The sequence below is a fragment of the Diabrotica undecimpunctata genome, chromosome 4, assembly GCF_040954645.1.
Source record: "Diabrotica undecimpunctata isolate CICGRU chromosome 4, icDiaUnde3, whole genome shotgun sequence".
Taxonomy (NCBI): Eukaryota; Metazoa; Arthropoda; class Insecta; order Coleoptera; family Chrysomelidae; genus Diabrotica; species Diabrotica undecimpunctata.
Window position 1 is genome coordinate 45,946,744 of NC_092806.1, and position 18,756 is coordinate 45,965,499.

An 18,756-nucleotide genomic window follows, 5' to 3' on the forward strand; every position below is an offset into this window, starting at 1 on the left:
AAAATAATTTTTATGACAATCAATTCGTTCTAAAATCCTGATTATTATATCCTGATTTTAATAAAAACCGCACGGCTATGACTCGTCAATTTCCTTTCCCCTCAAACCCGCAAAGGTTTACATTGAAAATATGAATCACTTGCTACAATTTTGGTACTGTAGTTAAGTAGGCAGCAATAAGTGTTTAAACTTTCGATATCTGGAATAATATCTCCTTCGCTAACAAACCGATCTGTTTGAAATTTTGCACGCTTATATAGACACATAATAGGCAAATTATTGATGGATTGAACTGAAAAAGTCATATTAACCGTCTGTTTATAACACAATAGTTCATTTAAATTAACCGTCTCAATACAAAACTCGCTCCTAATATAATCAAAAAATTCAATCGGCAAAAAACTACATGTTTGAACTTTGGCCTTGGGCTACGACTTAAGAGACATAGTTATTATATAAGCTATCAGATGCCTATAATATTTTTTTTTCCGTGAAATAGATAATTTTTTCATTTTTAGACTGGGTTATAAGTCGACATATGGACAGAAAAGGATGAATAAGGCGAGAAATTTGCAAAATAATTACAGCAACTAAGATTCCTCAAATAAATAGCAAAACATTCTAAAAAAAAATAGAAGTACTGGTAATAACCAATCTATAGGAAACAATGAACCAAAAAAACAATATGTTCAATCAAGAAAGACTAAATATTTTTAAATATTGAGAAGCATGCTCAAGGCAAATTATACGTAGAAAATATGAACTGTTGGATTTGACTCTCAGAATAATAAATTTGTAGTTAGGTGATTTTATCTTACCTGATTTCCATACTTATGTCGAATTTGAGGCCTAATAGGAACTGGACTATTATGATAACTTCCTAAAGCAATCTGTACGTGTTGGGAAACTTCTTCATTCAACGGTTGCCTCATCAAGTGAGCAACAATCTTCTGTAAAGCAAAAAAACTTTCCTCTCGAAATTCCCAAGAGAGCAATAACTTAATCGCTTTATCAATCTTACCCAAATTTAAATAATTTTGAATGAGAGATTTGAATGTTACACATTGATTAATATGTGTAACTACAGCAAGTGGTCCCTGTTCAAAAGTAACAATCAGATCCTTGGGGCCCCAATTTATGGAAGCTATACTAAATTGTAAGTTAAAGCAAGTGGACAAATTAACGACTGCTGTTGGTAAACAATCTTCATTTAAAAATTGACTTTTTATACAAGACAAAGCAGTATCATAATATTGCAACTGTCCTTTATCGTTCGCAATAGCAACTGCAGCTCCAGCAGGATGCCAAGCTAACAAAGTTGGAATAAAATTAGCTTTAATAGTTCTTGTGCAGCCTCTACTGCGATCTAATAATGCTAGGGAACCATCTATACAACATATTAACAGTCTGTCCTCACATTTACTTAGGGCAGAACAGCTCACTTGGGTCTGGAGGGGTACAGATGTTACTGAGATTCGTTTGAGATTGACTCCCACTAACTCAAAACTGCTTACTTCTACAGATACAGCACCTAAAAAAATTTAATATATAAATAAATTAATTAAAGGCTTCTTATCTTTAAATTGAAATAAAACCAAGTGAGTGTGAGATATTATTTATGTTGAAGCATGTTCAAAGTGTCTCCCAATTAGTTCCTTCCATTTTTTTGCTACGCCCATGGCTAACAAATCCACAGGACACGTCATGCTTCGATTTCTTAATTACTGAAAATGGCGTTGCATTTTATATTTATCCTCTTAACCTGCGTAGGATACGTGGCAATTCTGTGAAAGGGGCCTCGTCTGATTACCTTACCGCAGATATCAACCCCGGTATTCTGTAAGTACCTTGCTTATCTCATTCAACCAAAAAGCCAAAGGTTTTATGACCAGAGACACTCTTAACTCTGATTTAGTGATTTATCGTAGAAGAGGCAAATCGACAATTCATCAGATTGCAACGCAGAGACAAATTTTAGAAAAAAAACACTGGAATGCGGCGTAGATACTTACCACATATTTATAGACTACTAGGTAGCCTACGACTCTCTAAATAGAAGAGAAATGTTCAGAGCAATGGAAGATCTAGGGCTACAAAATCAGTTGTTAAGTTTAACAAAACTAACCCTTGAAACTAAAGTTGAATGTAGAGTACAAATCCAGGGGATCTGTCTTAACCTTGTAAAACAAATATCGAATTGCGCTAGGGAAACTCTCTCTCCTGAATACTGTTCAATCTGGCTCTGGATGTAATATTCTTATTATTGTAGTGTTACTGTTGTTTAAGCGGTCTATTATTTTAAGAATTGGTGTGGGTATTTGTTTTTCCGTTAATATAGCCAGAAAGTCTTTCAATTGACCTACATCGAATGCATTTTCTCAGATCTAGGAAGATGTGTGGAAGCGTGGTTTGTTATATTCGATGATTTTTTCTTTAAGTAGTTTAATTAATAACATTGCATCTTCTATAAATATTTTTCTTCTGAAGCCTTGCTGTTTATCTCTATTTGAAATTTATTTTAATTTCACCGTTAACAGTTTTTTAATTACTTAATCGTTTTGGGCCCTTCTTAAGGAAAGGTATAGTTATACTTTAATGCCAATCATCAAGTATACTTCTTGTCAGTCATATTTTAACAACTCGTTAAATATGTTAGATTATATAGTTGAATGTAGAGGACATGTAGATGTTGCGCCCCTCTCTCCTGTATAGAATTCAATAGGGTTCTGGAAAAAGTAATATGCATGTCACAAATCACAACCACCGGTTCAATATATAACCAATCAGTGCAAATCCTTGCCTATGCTGATGATATCAATATTGTTTGGATAACGAAAAATGCTGTGGGAGAGGTAGCACTAAAAGAATCGACTACAAAAATGGGTTTAATAATAAACACCAACAAAACGAAGTACATGAAAATAAGCACGTAACCACAAATCGTACGGTCACTTGATATGGTTCAGAAACCTGCACTGTAACAAAAAATATATAGTCTATCGACTCTGAAGTCGCCATTAGGAAATCCTCTGACCTGCCTTGATAGGATCTTGTGGGACACTGTTCTGTAATGTGACAGATGGTTTGCGGTTGTCCGCAGTCACAGAGTGGGGAGGGTCGTTTACCCCATTTGTGCATCATGTAATCGCATCTGCCGTATTGGGTTCTGATTCGGTTCACCATAGTCCATGTGTTGCGTGGTAAGTCAAAACCTGGGGCTTGTAATGCGGATGGAACAAATTGACCCAGCTAGAAAAACACTCTTTGATAGACTCATTGGTCAGAGAAGAAGGGGAAGAGCTAGAACAGGGTTTCTCGATAACATCTATGAAGACATGATAAATATGGGAATCTGTTCTTAGCGGAGGAAGGCGATCGATAGGGACGACTGGAGAAAAAGTATTGAGACTAGAGCCCACGCAGGGTTGTAAAGCCAGAATGATGATGATGATGATCTTAGATATGTCGTCTAGGTATGAGAACTTTCTTTTTTTAACTTCTTCAGTTCAGAAACAGAATACTGTCTCCTGTCGTTGTCCACAATGTAGCATCCAAACAATTTTTAAACGGTATGTCATTTGTCTAGTGTTAGTTTTTATATAGATGTATTTAAATTTTTTATAACATTCATTGTGTTGGATAGCCAACAATTTTTGACGAAATACCCCTGAAGATGCTCTGATAGCGAAAGTATTTGGGCAAGATTTAATAAAAAAATGTGCTCGATATCTGTCTTTTATTTGTAAAATTAATATTTCAAGTTGGTCATTCAGAATTATATCTATATTTTGATATAATGTCCGAATATGTTTTTCTATTACTGAAAGCCCTTTTGTGTTCTGCTATACGTTTGTTAAAGGTTCGACCAATTTGACCGATGTAAGTTTTTGGGCAGTCACCACATGTAAGTTTATATACATCACTTTTTCTTTTGGCTTTTGTTGTCCTTAATATATTTGCTTAAGTTGTTGTTTGTTCTAAAAACTGGTATTATTGCTTTTTTTAGATACAGTTGTTGGCACTTTCTCTATTTTACGAGAATGGTACGGTGCGTTGTTAAGAACAATGATATATTTGTCTTCTAATATTAGTAAGATATTGGAAATTTTCACCAATTTTTAAAAGATTGTCCTGTTTCTGGATCTGACCATCTCTCCATGATAAAAACCAGACTTATTCGACTCAAATACCCAAAGGGCATTTGGAATAAACCCATTTTCGCTGCCAATGTGACAAATATTAAGTCTTTTACCTTGTCCTAAAAATCTAAAGTATTTGTAAGTTTTGAGATTTGAAATATGTAGAATGTAATAAATTACTTAAAGGATTTTTTAATATATATATATATATATATATATATATATATATATATATATATATATATATATATATATATATATATATATATATATATATTACAGGATCCAACTTGTAAGTACAATACATTTTGGAGACGGCTATCGCCGTATTCCCGTTCTCCTCCGCCAATGCTCCGGTCCAAAGCATGCTCCTCCCCCAAACCTCTCGATTCCATCGCTCTTCTAATTCCTTCATTCCATGAGCGTCGAGGTCTACCTCTTTTTCTTCTTCCAAGGTGCTTCCATATGTGAAGTTTTTGGGGCCAACGTTCGTCAGACAATCTCAATAGGTGTCCAAACCATTTTAAATTTCTTCTTTCTATTATGTCAATGACCGTTTCTATAGCATTCATGTTATTTCTTATAGATTCGTTGGTCTTCCTTTCCAGCCTTGATGTTCTACCACTTCTTCTCAAATAATCCATTTCAACTGCCAACAATCTTCTCTTCAGGTCTGTCCATACTTCAGAGCCATAGCAAAGAACTGATTCAACCATGGTTTGCCCTATTCTTTTTTTGTTCCTTTTGAAAACGTTGCGATCCCGCCATACGGAGTTCAGACATTCTACAATTTTACGTCCCTGATTAATTCGGTGTTTAACTTCAGTTTCTCCCAAGCCGTTCTTATCAATTAACGCCCCTAAATATTTAAATTTTTCCACTTGTTTGATTTCCACGTGCTCGTCAACACTTCGAACCTTGCATCTGAATTGAAAACTAAATATTCTGTTTTCTTCATGCTGATTTGTAACCCCCATTTTACATATTCTCTGTATAGACGCTTTATCATAAATTCTAGATCATAAGAATATTGAGCTAGGACGACTTGGTCATCCGCAAAGTTCAGGGAGAACAGTACGTCATTTCCTATGGGGATTTCCATTCCCTGGCAGTGGTTTTTCCAATTTTGAAGGGATGCCTCAATATATAAATTAAACAGCAAGGGTGGCATACTGCTTCCTTGTCTTAGTCCTTTAGTTACTTTTATTGGCTCTAATAGTCTATTTTCGATTTTTAGGTAAGTAGTGTTATCCCTGTATACTTCTGTGATTATTCCTAAAAGGTATGGACTAATGCCGAGTTGTTGTAAAGCTTGCCACAATTTAAGTCTTGGAACTCTATCATACGCCTTTTCTAGGTCGATGAAGGTTAGATGTACTTCGATACCAACCGCTATTCTTTTTTCTATTAAAATTTTTTTATTAAAAATCCTTTATAAAAGGTATATAATTTAAACACCCAAACGGGCTACATCATATCAAAACGTTTTCGGAATCCATGTTCCATCATCAGTGCACCTAAAAATGCAGCTTTTCTATTAATTGTTGGAGTATAAACAAGTTATCAGTGCACGATCTACCAGGCGTAAATCCACTTTGGTCTTCGCTAATTAGATATCCTACATCATCTTGTATTTTTCCATTTATTATCTTTCCAAACAATCTCCCGAAAGTAGGTGGGACACTTAATCCTCTGTAGCAGTTAGGATCTTTTAGATTACCTTTTTTAAAGATGGACACTTGGTGAGCAGTTTTCCATTCAGATGGTACTTTAATTTATTGGCAGCATTGATTTACTAGAAAAGTTATTCGTTCTATTAGGAGTGGACCTCCTGCTTTAAGTAACTCTACAGCTATATTGCCAGGTCCTGAAGATCGCCCGTTTTTTCATTTTAATTAACGCAGTACGGACCTCGTTGTTGGTAGTATTAATGTTACTATTTATTTGTCTCTCCTCACTGTATTCCTCTCCCATATATTCCGATCTGGACTCTTGGAGTAAATTTTTATAGTGATTATAGGAATTAAGTTGCAAGAAGTTATGGGTATTTTTTTTAGATTAGTGATAGTTCTCCATGCTTCCGTAGTCTGAGAACCATCAATTAAATTTTCACCTTGGACACATTTTTGTTCCCAGAAATTGCTTTTGGCTTCTTTTATTTGATTGCGCACTTCTCCGTTTTTTCTTTGATATGTTACTCTATTGCTAGATGTTTTATTTGTTAGCCATTTCTTATACATTTTGTTTTTTTCTTGTATCATTTCTTTTACGTTTTCTGTCATCCATGGTGGTTCATAGTATTTTTTGTCGTTTTTCTCTGTTCCTAATACTTATAAGCAATTTTTTTTATTATCGTTTTGAGGCTGTTGTATTCTTGTTCTACATCCATATTTCTTTCCATCTCATTTAGTTCCTTTTCTAATCTAGATTGAAAAAGATGTTTAATACTTGGTTGGAATAAAAGGTGCAATTTATATCTCTCCGTTTTGTACTGTGTAGTAATGTTTCTCTCACTTTCGGTGTTCTGTTTGTAGTATTGTTTAAAGGGACACAAAAGATTAGCTAAAAGAAAGTAGTGATCTGTCCCACAGTTAGATCCTTTTTTTACTCTGCAGTATTGGCACTTAAATTTTGATTTCTGTCTCATTATTATTAAGTCTATGATCGACTTCACTGTTGGAGTGAAGATCGTTCCCAAGTGTATTTATGAATATCTTTATTATGTTGGAATTGGGTATTCATTATTTTTAAACCAAAAAGTTGACAAAACTCAATTAAGCTGACCCCTGAGCCATTTTTAACTATTTCTCCATGTCAGTGGACAACTTCCATCAACTAACGGTCGAATCCATTACTGTTTTCATTTTATTCGTGAGACGTTGACAATATTCTTCTTTTAATTTTTTATTCCTCGTCTTTACCTTGTTTCTGGATTCATATATTGAATGCGTTTTGCTGGTGTTCGTGAACTCTTACATTTACTTTCCGCTACGATTCATAATCATTAATAGGAAACATGACATAAGGCTCAATTTAATAACATCAATGCCGTGATCATAGACAGAGCTAACTCTTGCATTCCCCTAGAAGAGCTAATGCCAGGAAGGTGGAATTTTGTGTACCTGGTCTCAGAAAGATTTAGTCAAAGGCAACATGAAGGTGAAAATAAAAAACGTTTATCTGTAGCCGGAGCAATTACTGCATACTTATTGGAGAGCGGACATACTATGCAACCGACACATAGATACTGAAAGAAACATAATATGTTAAAAAAATTATACTTTGTTAAAACTGAAACATCTACTCTTCTTTTTGATGAACCAACACCTTGATTGTCACAAATCTGTCAATAACTCTTGCATACACGTGCAAAGTGAACCTAGTTTTTAAACAAATTTAAAAAAGTTAAATAAACTACAAACTACGAGTTATAAATTAAAAAATATGTACCTCTTTGAGTTACTTTCTGTTCTATCAGAATTAAAGTCCTACTTCTAAATTTACTGACAATCACTTCTAAGGGTTCCCCATCAGTCTTTTTATACGATAATAACTCAGGATCTCTGGCGCCAATCCAATATAGGTGTAAATTTGCTCTTTGGTGGTCTTTTGCCAAAGGACTCCATGGCTGGGGATGTTCTGCTCCTGCTTTACCCCATACCACGAGCCATTCTCCGTAATAGTTTAGCCTCCTTCTAGGTCCACCTTCTAACACCCATCCCTCCTTCCAAGGCCCTCCATATCCCAATAAATGGCCATCGTTACAAATACATATTACTTGATTCCCAAAAATTGTTCCTAAAAGGAAGAAATTAATAAAACAGATATTTATCTAAAAAGATTATGAAACTGTTTTCTTCTGATTAAACCACAATTTATTGTAATGAGAAATACATTTTAAATTTGCTTTCAAATCCGGAAATCGTTTTCAAAAATTCTGAAATAAAAATTATGAATGATCGTAGAAACAAATATAAAATGTAATTCTCATTACAATCAATTGGGTTTTAATCCCATACAAAATAATATCTAACGTATTTATCTAATATATATATATATATATATATATATATATATATATATATATATATATATATATATATATATATATGATAGATAAATAATAAAATAACAAGCAGATTTTGAATTATCATTTCATATTACGAGGTTTGTGCATCAAGGCACTAAAGTCTAGAGAAGGATATTATTCGCGATCCTGAATCCGATTTTTCATATACCCTTGTTACTGTGTAAGCTATAAAATACACTAGGCAAAACTACCGTGCCCTCAGTGAAACACGGAAGCAGACACTGTCTGCCAGCGGTTACATGGTAGATTTTTCCTACAAGGAACCACTGCAGTACTGTGAACAGCAGTAAAAGTGATAAGCAAAAAAAGTGAAAGTACTTTTTGGAAACTAAATGCTAGAAATTGCAAAAAAAACATGTAAAAGGTAACGAATTCCTGTATGAATGACATGTTTTTGCGGAATATGCATTACTTACCATCACAAATAATGTTTGCTTGAAGTTTTGAAGCTAACTGCTTGTCAAATAGTATATTGGTCAAATCTCCCGTTTTATTATTCAATGTCAAAGTAACTAAAAGTCCAGTTGAAAGTAATAATAAAATTTTGCTATCTTCAAAAATGAAAGAAACAACACGATTATGTATCAGATAATCCTCTAATTCTTTCAATTTGTCCTTTAGCCTATGCGGACGTTTATTGGGAAGATACCAGTGGAGTCCACGCTGATCACAATATTGTTTTTTACTTTGGCCATTGAGAGTTTCGGTGCCATCCCTTTTTGTATAATATCTAAAAAAGTGCACACAAAATGTACATTTTATTTGAATTAAAAATTTATACAAATATAAAAGTTAACACAGCAATATAGAGTAATATAAAATAAAGAGGAGATATATAAATCAAAGAGCTGTATATATATATATATATATATATATATATATATATATAAGCCTTTTCCAAAGTATTTTTAACAGTCTGTAAGCAAAGAAGTAGAAGTCTGTGACGTCAGCGGAGGCGTTGTGTCGCTGTGTATGTGATGCAGCGGATCCTGTTGAGGGAGTGCCACAAAGCGTCGTCTGCGAGCGGAAAAAAGCCTTGATCCGATAGCAACATAATTCTCACTTCAAAAATATACTCGTTCTGGCACATGGCAAAATGTATATTGAAGGGATATGTGATAATAGGACTGCAGCACCGCGGAAAACAAGCAGGAATCAGCAGGAGTTATAACAGGCTTAATTACTGGTCATGCGCCAGTAAAGGGTCACCTGCTTATAATGGAACTGTTTCATGGAAACTTATGCTGCAGACTCTACAGCAGAGGACCTGAAACACTCAACCATATCGTGCGTCACTGCAAGTTATTAGATCGCAGGCGGCAAACACTTTTTAGAGAATACCTACAAAATAGAGTGACTACAAAAAATATGGTACCCATCCTCTATATACAAGCTGGTACAGGGTTCAATAATCCTGGAATGGGTATCGTGAAGTAATGGAATATGTACAATTATCCAACTATCTGTAGTACAGCTGGTTTACAATAGACAGTTTCTATAAAAAAAGGCATTTTGATGTCATCATAATGAAAAAAATTAAATGGAACAGGGGGATAAAAGTTAGTTCAAATCAAAGGGTTTTTTATCGAAAATTCAACAGTGTACCACAATGTATTAGTATGAGTATGACTATAACTTACGATACTTCAAAATTCTGTTTTAAAACTACAATCTACATATTACCACCAATTATTCTTGAAGTTAAAGATGCAGTTAAAAAACTAGCCAGAAACAAATCACCTGGAATAGATAATCTCCCAGTTTAACTATATAAAGAAGGTGGCCATGATACCATAATGGCAGCTTATAAAAGAATCCCTCCCCAATGATTAGAATACTTTGTACCATACACAAAAAAGGAGCTATCTTTGAATACTCTAACCATAGAGGAATTACGCTTCTAAATGCAGCATATAAAATATTTTCCACAATACAATGTCACCACAGGACAGGGCACCATATGCAGAACGGATACTAGGAAAATACCAGGCTGGTTTCAGACGTGGTACATCCACAATTCATCAGATTGCAACCCTGCACCCTTTAAAACAAATAATGGCTGCGCCAGGGAGACCCTATCTCCTGTATACTGTTCAATCTGGCTCTGGAAAAAGTAATATGTATGTCACAAATCACAACCATTGGTTCAATATATAATAAATTGCTGCAAATTCTGGCCTATTCTGATGATATCAATATTGTTGGGAGAACAGAAAACGCTATACAAGAGGCGTATGTATGTCATTATACATCCAAGATGGCGGAAAGTAAAAATGTGCCGTCACCTCTCTCTGTAGTAAAAGAGGTAGATTTTGAAGAGAATACATTTAAATGTTGTCAAACTAAGCCTAATAAAATACTCGTTTGTATAGTATGTGGAAATAGTTATCACATCTCATGTGCTGTGAAAAACAAAGTGAAATTCTTCAAGATAGGAGATTCACGTGTAATTTGTTGCCAAAATAGTGATGGACAACCCATCGAATCATTTAGTGCCATAGCGTTAGAAAATCAGTGGTTAAAAAAGCTGTTAGCTGAAAAAGATGATAAGTACAATTTATTATTAAATAACAATAATCTATTAAAATCAAATAATGAACACTTGCTAGAAAAATTAAATTTATTGAAATCAGAAATAACCAGAACCAGAATCTCACAAAAACCCAACTCAACTGTTAATGAGGGTTTAATAAAAACTCAAGGTAATGAAGATAAGACGGCCAGTGTCCAGTTGACTAATTCTAAATACAAAACAAACAATGAATCTGACTCAAATAAAAATTTTAATGATAAAAACACCAAACATGTTGAAAGGAATTCCAATCTACAGGGCATTTAAAAAATTACTGCAAACAAATTAAATGCACAATTAATGGAAATTCAAACCAAACAAACATGTGACTACATTACAAATTTAGTTGTTGAGAATGAGGAAAGCACAAAAATAAATCTTAATCATATCTCAACAGGGAGTTCAGAGAATAAAGCCGACGATGAAGGATATCAGATTGTGACAACAAGACGCAAGAAAATAATGGGAACTGGAATTGGTGATAAGGATTTTCATGGAAAATCCGAAAAACCAGACAAAAAATTGTGGCTATTCATCTCAAAAGTTCCGGATAGTGTAAATGAGGACCACATCAAGAGTTTCATAATAACTAAGACAAACTGTGAGAATATACAAGTAAAATTGTTACCAACTGACCATAAAAGAAGGGATAATCAATGTTTTATGATAGGTGTACTACCTGACTTAAGGGAAGAAATTTACAATCCTGCTTTTTGGCCGAAAAAAATTGGCATTGAACGATTTAACTTTAGATTAGGAAGAAGATTCTTAGATCGAGAGCATCATAATAGAGGTCTGTCAACTGGAGAAGATAGACCAGACTCTTTTTTAGTCAAGTAAATCCAAGAGAAACGTTACTTTTATCATCACCAGACAGTTGTTTAAAAATATTGCAACTAAATGCTCAATCTTTGACAAATAAGTTACTCAAACTTGAAGTCTTAACATTGCAGGAAACACCTGATATAATTTGTCTATCAGAACATTGGTGTACTGAAGAAAACATCCAATTTATGACCCTGAATGGATACAACATCGCCTCTTATTTTTGTCGAAAGTTCCATATCCATGGAGGATCCATCATCTACATCAAAACTGATATTAAATTCAAAACATTAGATGTCTCTAACTTTAGTGAAGAAATGGTGTGTGAGTGCTGTGCGATTTCTCTGTTTATAGCCAATAGGAAAATTTGTGTTATTAGTGTTTATCGTTCGCCATCAGGAGAAGTTCAGAGTTTTCTGTGTAAATTACATAATATATTGGAGCTATGCAGTAAGTCATATCATGATATTTATATTTGTGGGGATCTAAACATTGATTATCTTGTCATGTCTAATAATAAGCAATCTTTTAACGAGTTTTTAGTAAGTTATAATCTGAGAGTCACATCTGACGCTCCTACAAGAGTTTTCGTAGATAAAGTAGGTAAAACATCATCTACAAAATTGGATTACATATTGACAAATATCGAACCACATCTTTATAAATCAAATGTGTTCGAGGGTCACTTCAGTGACCATAAAGTATTTTCACTTAGTGTAAATTTGCAAGCCAATAAAATATCGAAAAAAGATAAAAAACCCATCAGTTACAGGGATATGTCAGATGAAAATATGCTGATGTTTAAAGCAGGGATTTCTTCTACAGTTTTTGATGAAGTTTATTCACAATTGAATGCTGAATATGCCACAAATTCATTTGTTAGCATTTTAGATTACAATCTAAATTTATATTGTCCAATAAAAACACGGTATAAAGCACACAAAACAAATAAGGCTACATGGGTAACAAATGAGGTAAGACACGCTAGTGAAAAACTAAAAAATCTACACTGGATAGCAAAAAATATAGGGAGTCTCGAGTCTCAAGATACCTATAAACAGGCAAAAAAAGAATATAATTCTCTATTAATAAATACTAAAAAAAACTTTCATAGTGACTTAATTAATCAATCTTACAATATACCAAAAACAATTTGGAATTTAGTAAACAGTGAAACTGGTAGGCAAAAGAACAGGTCTGATATTATTCTACATTATGATAATAAAATTATTACCAAGTCTTGTGATATTGCTAATTCGTTTGCCTCATATTTTGCTACAATTACAGAATACAATCTTCAAACTCATTTTGGCACATCCTTACCTTCTTCTTGTACTACCTCAAAAATGTGTAACAAAACATTTTTCTTTTTACCCGTAACTCCAATTGAAATAAAAAATACAATCGACCAACTAAAAAATAAGCCTAGTACTGGTATTGATAACATATCTGTAAAAATAATAAAACTGATAAGTGATCATATATCGATTCCTTTAACCCATTTAGTTAATCTCTCAATAACAACCAGCCAATTTCCATCCATATTTAAAATGGCAAAAGTTATTCCAATCTTCAAAAAGAATGACCCTCATGATATTTCAAATTATAGACCAGTATCTGTCCTTAGCATAATTTCAAAAGTAATAGAGAAGATTGTATACAACAGAATGTTAAATTTTATAGAAGAATACAATTTATTAACTCCAACCCAACACGGCTTTAGATCAACAAAGTCAACACTCACGGCTGCATGCAGCTTGTTTGAGCGTATTTATGATGAATTAGATAGTAGAAACCACGTGGCAGGACTATTTTTTGATCTATCACGTGCTTTTGACTGCTTAGACATAACATTTATTCGTAATAAATTATATAACATTGGTTTTAGAGGGATATTTCTAGAATGGATAATAAATTTCTTAAGTGACAGGAAGAGTGTTGTTAAGATGAAAGAATCAAGCTCAGAACCATACACAACAAATAAAGGAGTACCACAGGGATCCGTGCTTGGACCATTATTATTCCTAATTTTTATTAATGACCTACCAGATCACATAAGGGCACTTATAATATCAATGTTTGCTGATGATACCTCGTTAATAGTCTCTGCACATACACTAGAGGAATTAAAAATGACAATGAAGACTGTTGTTGACTGCTTTATACGCTGGTGTAATACCAACAGACTAATATTAAACATTGACAAGACACAAATTATTTATTTTCATTCATACAACTCATCTAAATATGACTATATCTTAACCATCCAAGATAGAAACAATATGTTATCTTCCACTCACTCTACAAAGTTTTTGGGTGTATTCATTGATTGTAATCTCAAATGGTCAGAGCAAGTGAATTCAGTGAACATGAAATTGAATAAAGCTTTTTATGCTATATCTAGAATTAAAAACACACTACCCATCTCGGCATTAATGAACGTTTATTATAGCCTTGCTTACAGCCACATGTGCTACAATGTAATTTTGTGGGGGAACTCAGTAGATAGTAACAAAGTGTTCATTAACCAAAAAAAAATTATCCGTAAAATTTTTAATTTGGATTATCAACAGTCTTGTAAACCAGTTTTTATTAAACATCAAATTTTAACTTTCTACTGCCTATATATCTATAAATGTTTACTTTATGTCAAAGAGGAAATCAATACATTTCCAGTAAATTCAGACAATCACTACTACAATACAAGAAGTGCTGAATCTTTACGAGTTCCTAAACACAGAACATCCAAATTTCAAAATTGCTTCAGATATATGGGACTGACCTTATACAATCATTTGCCAAAAACTGTGAAAGAAATACCACTTATCTCTAAATTTAAAAAAAAATGTTAAAGATTTACTCTTAAGAAAAGCATATTATTCTATAAATGAATATCTTGAGGACAAACTGCAATAGCTTCATAGTTTACTTGTAAAAAAGTTATTTTATATATTTTATGTTTTATCAATTTTTTTTACACTGTGAATGTTGTATTGTACACATTAATGTTTTTATACCAAATTCTGTAGTGACGTATCCTATACATTTATTTTGAATGTCTTAAAGGATCAATAAAGATGACTATGACTATGTAGCGTTAAAAGAATCAGCTACAAAAACGGGTTTAATAATAAACACCAACAAAACGAAGTATATGATAATAGACACGCAACCCTTTGTTATAGAAAACGATATCATTGAAGCAGCGAACAAATGTGTATATCTGGGAGAGCTCCTTAACACTGAAAATAATACTACTGCAGAGATAAACCGCAGAATTTGCATGGCCAACAGATGCTATTTTGGCCTCAATCTCCTCCTTAAATTCACAATTATATCGAGAAATACAAAAATAAAACTTTACAAAACAATAATACGCCCAGTCCTAACATATGGTTCAGAGTCCTGGACTCTAACAAAAAATAATGAAAACATGTTAATATGTTTCAAAAGAAAAGTACTAATGCGAATCTATGGAGCAGTGAATGACAATGGAGTGTGGAGAAGACGATACAACTTCGAACTTTATAGAATATATCAGGAACCTGATATCATAAAACATATTAAGAAGGATATCTAAGGTGGATAGAGCATGTAATGCGGATGGAACAAAATGACCCAGCTAGAACAATGCTCCTTGATAGACCCATTTGTCAGAGAAGAAGAGAAAGACCCAGTACAAGGTTCCTTGATAACATTGATGAAGATATGAGAAATATGGGAATACATGCTTGGCGGAGAAAGGTGATGTATAGGGATGACTGGAGAGAAATTCTTGTGAAGGCTAGGATCCATGCAGGGTTGTAACGCCAGAATGATGATAATGATGATCTACATATTAAGGAATGAACACAATAAATGACATCAGGTGTTACTATACTATTTATAGTTATAGTCAAAAAACGATTTAATTAAAATTTCAATGTCAATTTGCTTTCCTTTTGCATTTGCAAAAACTAGTTAAGAAGTAAATAAGAAGCCTGTGTTACTACAAAACCAATCTTCTGATATCTGAATAAAACATGTTTATTTATTTTGCTAAAAATCTTTCACAAATTAACAAATAATAGAGAATGATTTATTCCTAATACAAAATTGGTTAAATTATCAAAAGTTAATACTAAATATTGGTACCTAAATCCAAATATATGGTAATCTAAAAGGATAAAGAATTCCATGAAATTACACTCTCTATAGCTAATAAAACATTTGTCTTAAGTACTTAGGCTTGCATTGATGATAGGCTTTCAAGGGAGCAGCACATTATCACATTACTCATTATCATCAATGATGCTACAGCCCTATAGTAGTTTCGACATTCTTAAGTCAATTTCACCAGTGAACCCTATGAATTTCCAACCCTATGCGTCACCTATTTTTCTAGCATATTCGTCTACACCATCCTTCCATCTAAGTTTTGGCTGATATCTTCGTCCACTTCCCTTAAGCTCTGAGATAAGGATTTGTCTAGGAGCGTTGTTATGTTGTGAGCTTTCTAGATGACTTGCCCATCTTAGTCTTCCTATTTCTATGAGAGATACAACATTATTATCACTGGATATCTCATTGTATTTGTGGTATTTCTCATAGTTGTACCTTCTCCTCCAAATACAGTTTTCATAGATGTCACTGAATATTTCTCTCAGGATTCTTCATTAAAATATGTGGAGAAGGTTTTCATCTGCCTTGGGGCCCATGTTTCGGCATTCAATATATATACATATATCAGGTTTGTGTCCATATACATATAATTCTAAATCAAGAAGTTAATTCCAATTTGACACTGACTACAATAGTAGTCAGTTTATTATGGAAGGCAAAATCTGAGGAAAGCGAAATGTGGAAAGACGAAGAATATCCTGGCTTAAAAACTTAAGGGAATGGTTTGAATGCAGTAGTGCAGAACTTTTTAGAGCGGTAGTCAACAGAGTCCGCATAGCCATGATGATTTCCAACCTTCGATAGAAGATGGAACTTAAAGAAGAAGACAATAGTAAATTAAGTTCATGACTATAACCAATGGACTATTATTCACATCCAGACAGCCTTTGTGAAGACAGCATTAGGTCAATGTTTATTGCCTAAAGGAATTCAATTATTCAAACAGATTCCTAAGCCCATTAGAATTTGGGCACATCCTTGAAGAGTAACTTAAAGACACCGATTTTCTCTGCAATTTTTAGGGATAATTAATATTTATATTATTTGCAATTTGATTTTACTTCTTTTTTTTTCATATTTCTGGAACCATTATTTGTATAGCTTAGATGGATTAGGTTTGAGCCTTTTTATTGTTCTTAAAATATTATCTCTGTACATTAAATGTACCTATTGTGTAGGTACAATCAGAACTTCATTATTAAAATAGAGGGGATTTCATTTTCTTCTTATGTTTTTTGTCTTTGTAAATAGGTTTTCTAAGCCTTCCTAGGAAAGTTTTCAGTTGCTTCATGATTGCATGATTTATTTGTTGCAATAAGCCATTACATGGTCAACTTTCCAACACTAGACATATTTAAATATACTTCTACCATAAAGTTGGTATATTTTGCAATAATTTTCTTGTTCTTGTCTTGTTTTGTCAAAGCAGAAACAGCTTCAATTTATGAAATAGAAGATTTCTAAATTTGATAGAAGGATGAACGAACTGTGTGATAAGGAAATCTTTTCAAATATATTGAATAGCATAAAAAGTACAAGAAGAGAAATAAGAAGCCTATGCTTAGGTAGAAATTGTAAGAGGGAGCCCAAGGCAAAAAATAGCTCAAATGCTTCAATAGCATACTTTTTTGAACTTTTTATTGTAAGTATATAATACAGCATGTACAATGAAAACAATTATTACATATAATTTTAGTTGAAGAGAATCTCACTGCAATTTGAAGTGCTAGATATATATATATATATATATATATATATATATATATATATATATATATATACATATATATATATATATATATATATATATATATATACATATATATATATATATATATATATATATATATATATATATATATATATATATATATATATATATATATACTTCATGTGGTGTTATCTGCATTGCATATTCTATAAAAAATTCATGATGCACAAGGGATGATTCTATAATAAAATTCCGCAGTAAAAGTGTTAAAGTACTAAACTAAATTGTATATTTTGAATGTTTTCTAATGTCTTTTCGGGGTCAGATTCAAGTATGTTTTAGTATCGATAATTTGTCTAATTTCTCCATTTTATTTGACCCATTTGATCTGAAGATAAAAGGTTTTATTATTATTAGGATATTAAAAGGATTAATTTACTTAAACAATATTTATTTTGTTTAATCTGAGAAAATTGGTCATATCACTGTTAATATCACAAGATGAAGCCTAATGTGTACCAGTTAAATTTACTGATACAGGAAGTTGTTGTAATCTTTATAAATCGATTTGTGTTTCTATATATTACCATTTTTTAATTTATGCATTAAATTGATTGAAGTCAACTTAGCAACTGCTCTATGGGTGTTAGTAAATAAAAAGTTCAGATTTGCTTTAACACTATAAATAAGTAGGACATTATTTACTAGCTTTTTTAATAACAAAGATCTTACTTGAAAGAACCATAATCTGTAGTTTTAAGAACAATATCTTCTTGTGTTGTCCAGAAATGAATTTCACTTAACAGAGTAACCATTTCTTTGGAGAGACTCTTGGGAAATATTTTAACATGTCAGGTTTTCACTTATTTTAAGGATTTAATGATAAAACGCATGGTAATTTATTTATCTTCAGCACGAAACTAGATAATATTTATGTGGTAATTATTTTAAAAGAATTATAAACTTTGCTTCCTACTTTATTTTACTTTACTATCCATTCACCCTTTCATATTCATATTTCATTTTATCAACAATCAACATAAACAGTTAGTCTGACAGCTAGTGAGTTTCATGTCAACGTCAACTTTTATGGCTAGATTCTAACTCGATGGCTCACACACAGAGATATAGAGCTCACACCATGAGCTCACACAGCTTTTACAGATGTTTTACAGTGATGTGATAGGTGAGTGTCGAATGGGGTGATAGGGGAAATTGTTTTATTAATAAAAATAAATTTTTACATGCAACAAAGAAT

At 32.7% G+C, this 18,756-nt stretch overlaps 1 protein-coding gene across 1 annotated transcript in view; it reads right to left on the bottom strand.

Annotated features, from left to right (window-relative positions):
• frtz (WD repeat-containing and planar cell polarity effector protein fritz) overlaps positions 1–18,539 on the bottom strand; it is a 33,781-nt gene extending 15,242 nt beyond the window's left edge. The window contains exons 1-4 of the mRNA XM_072529397.1: positions 18,231–18,539; positions 8,646–8,959; positions 7,590–7,937; positions 819–1,531 (exon numbers count right to left, since the gene is read on the bottom strand). Of these exons, the coding sequence (XP_072385498.1) occupies positions 819–1,531; positions 7,590–7,937; positions 8,646–8,959; positions 18,231–18,313 (1,458 nt within the window). The 5' untranslated portion in view covers positions 18,314–18,539. The remainder of the gene's footprint in view (positions 1–818; positions 1,532–7,589; positions 7,938–8,645; positions 8,960–18,230) is intronic.
• Positions 18,540–18,756: the final 217 nt, after the last annotated feature.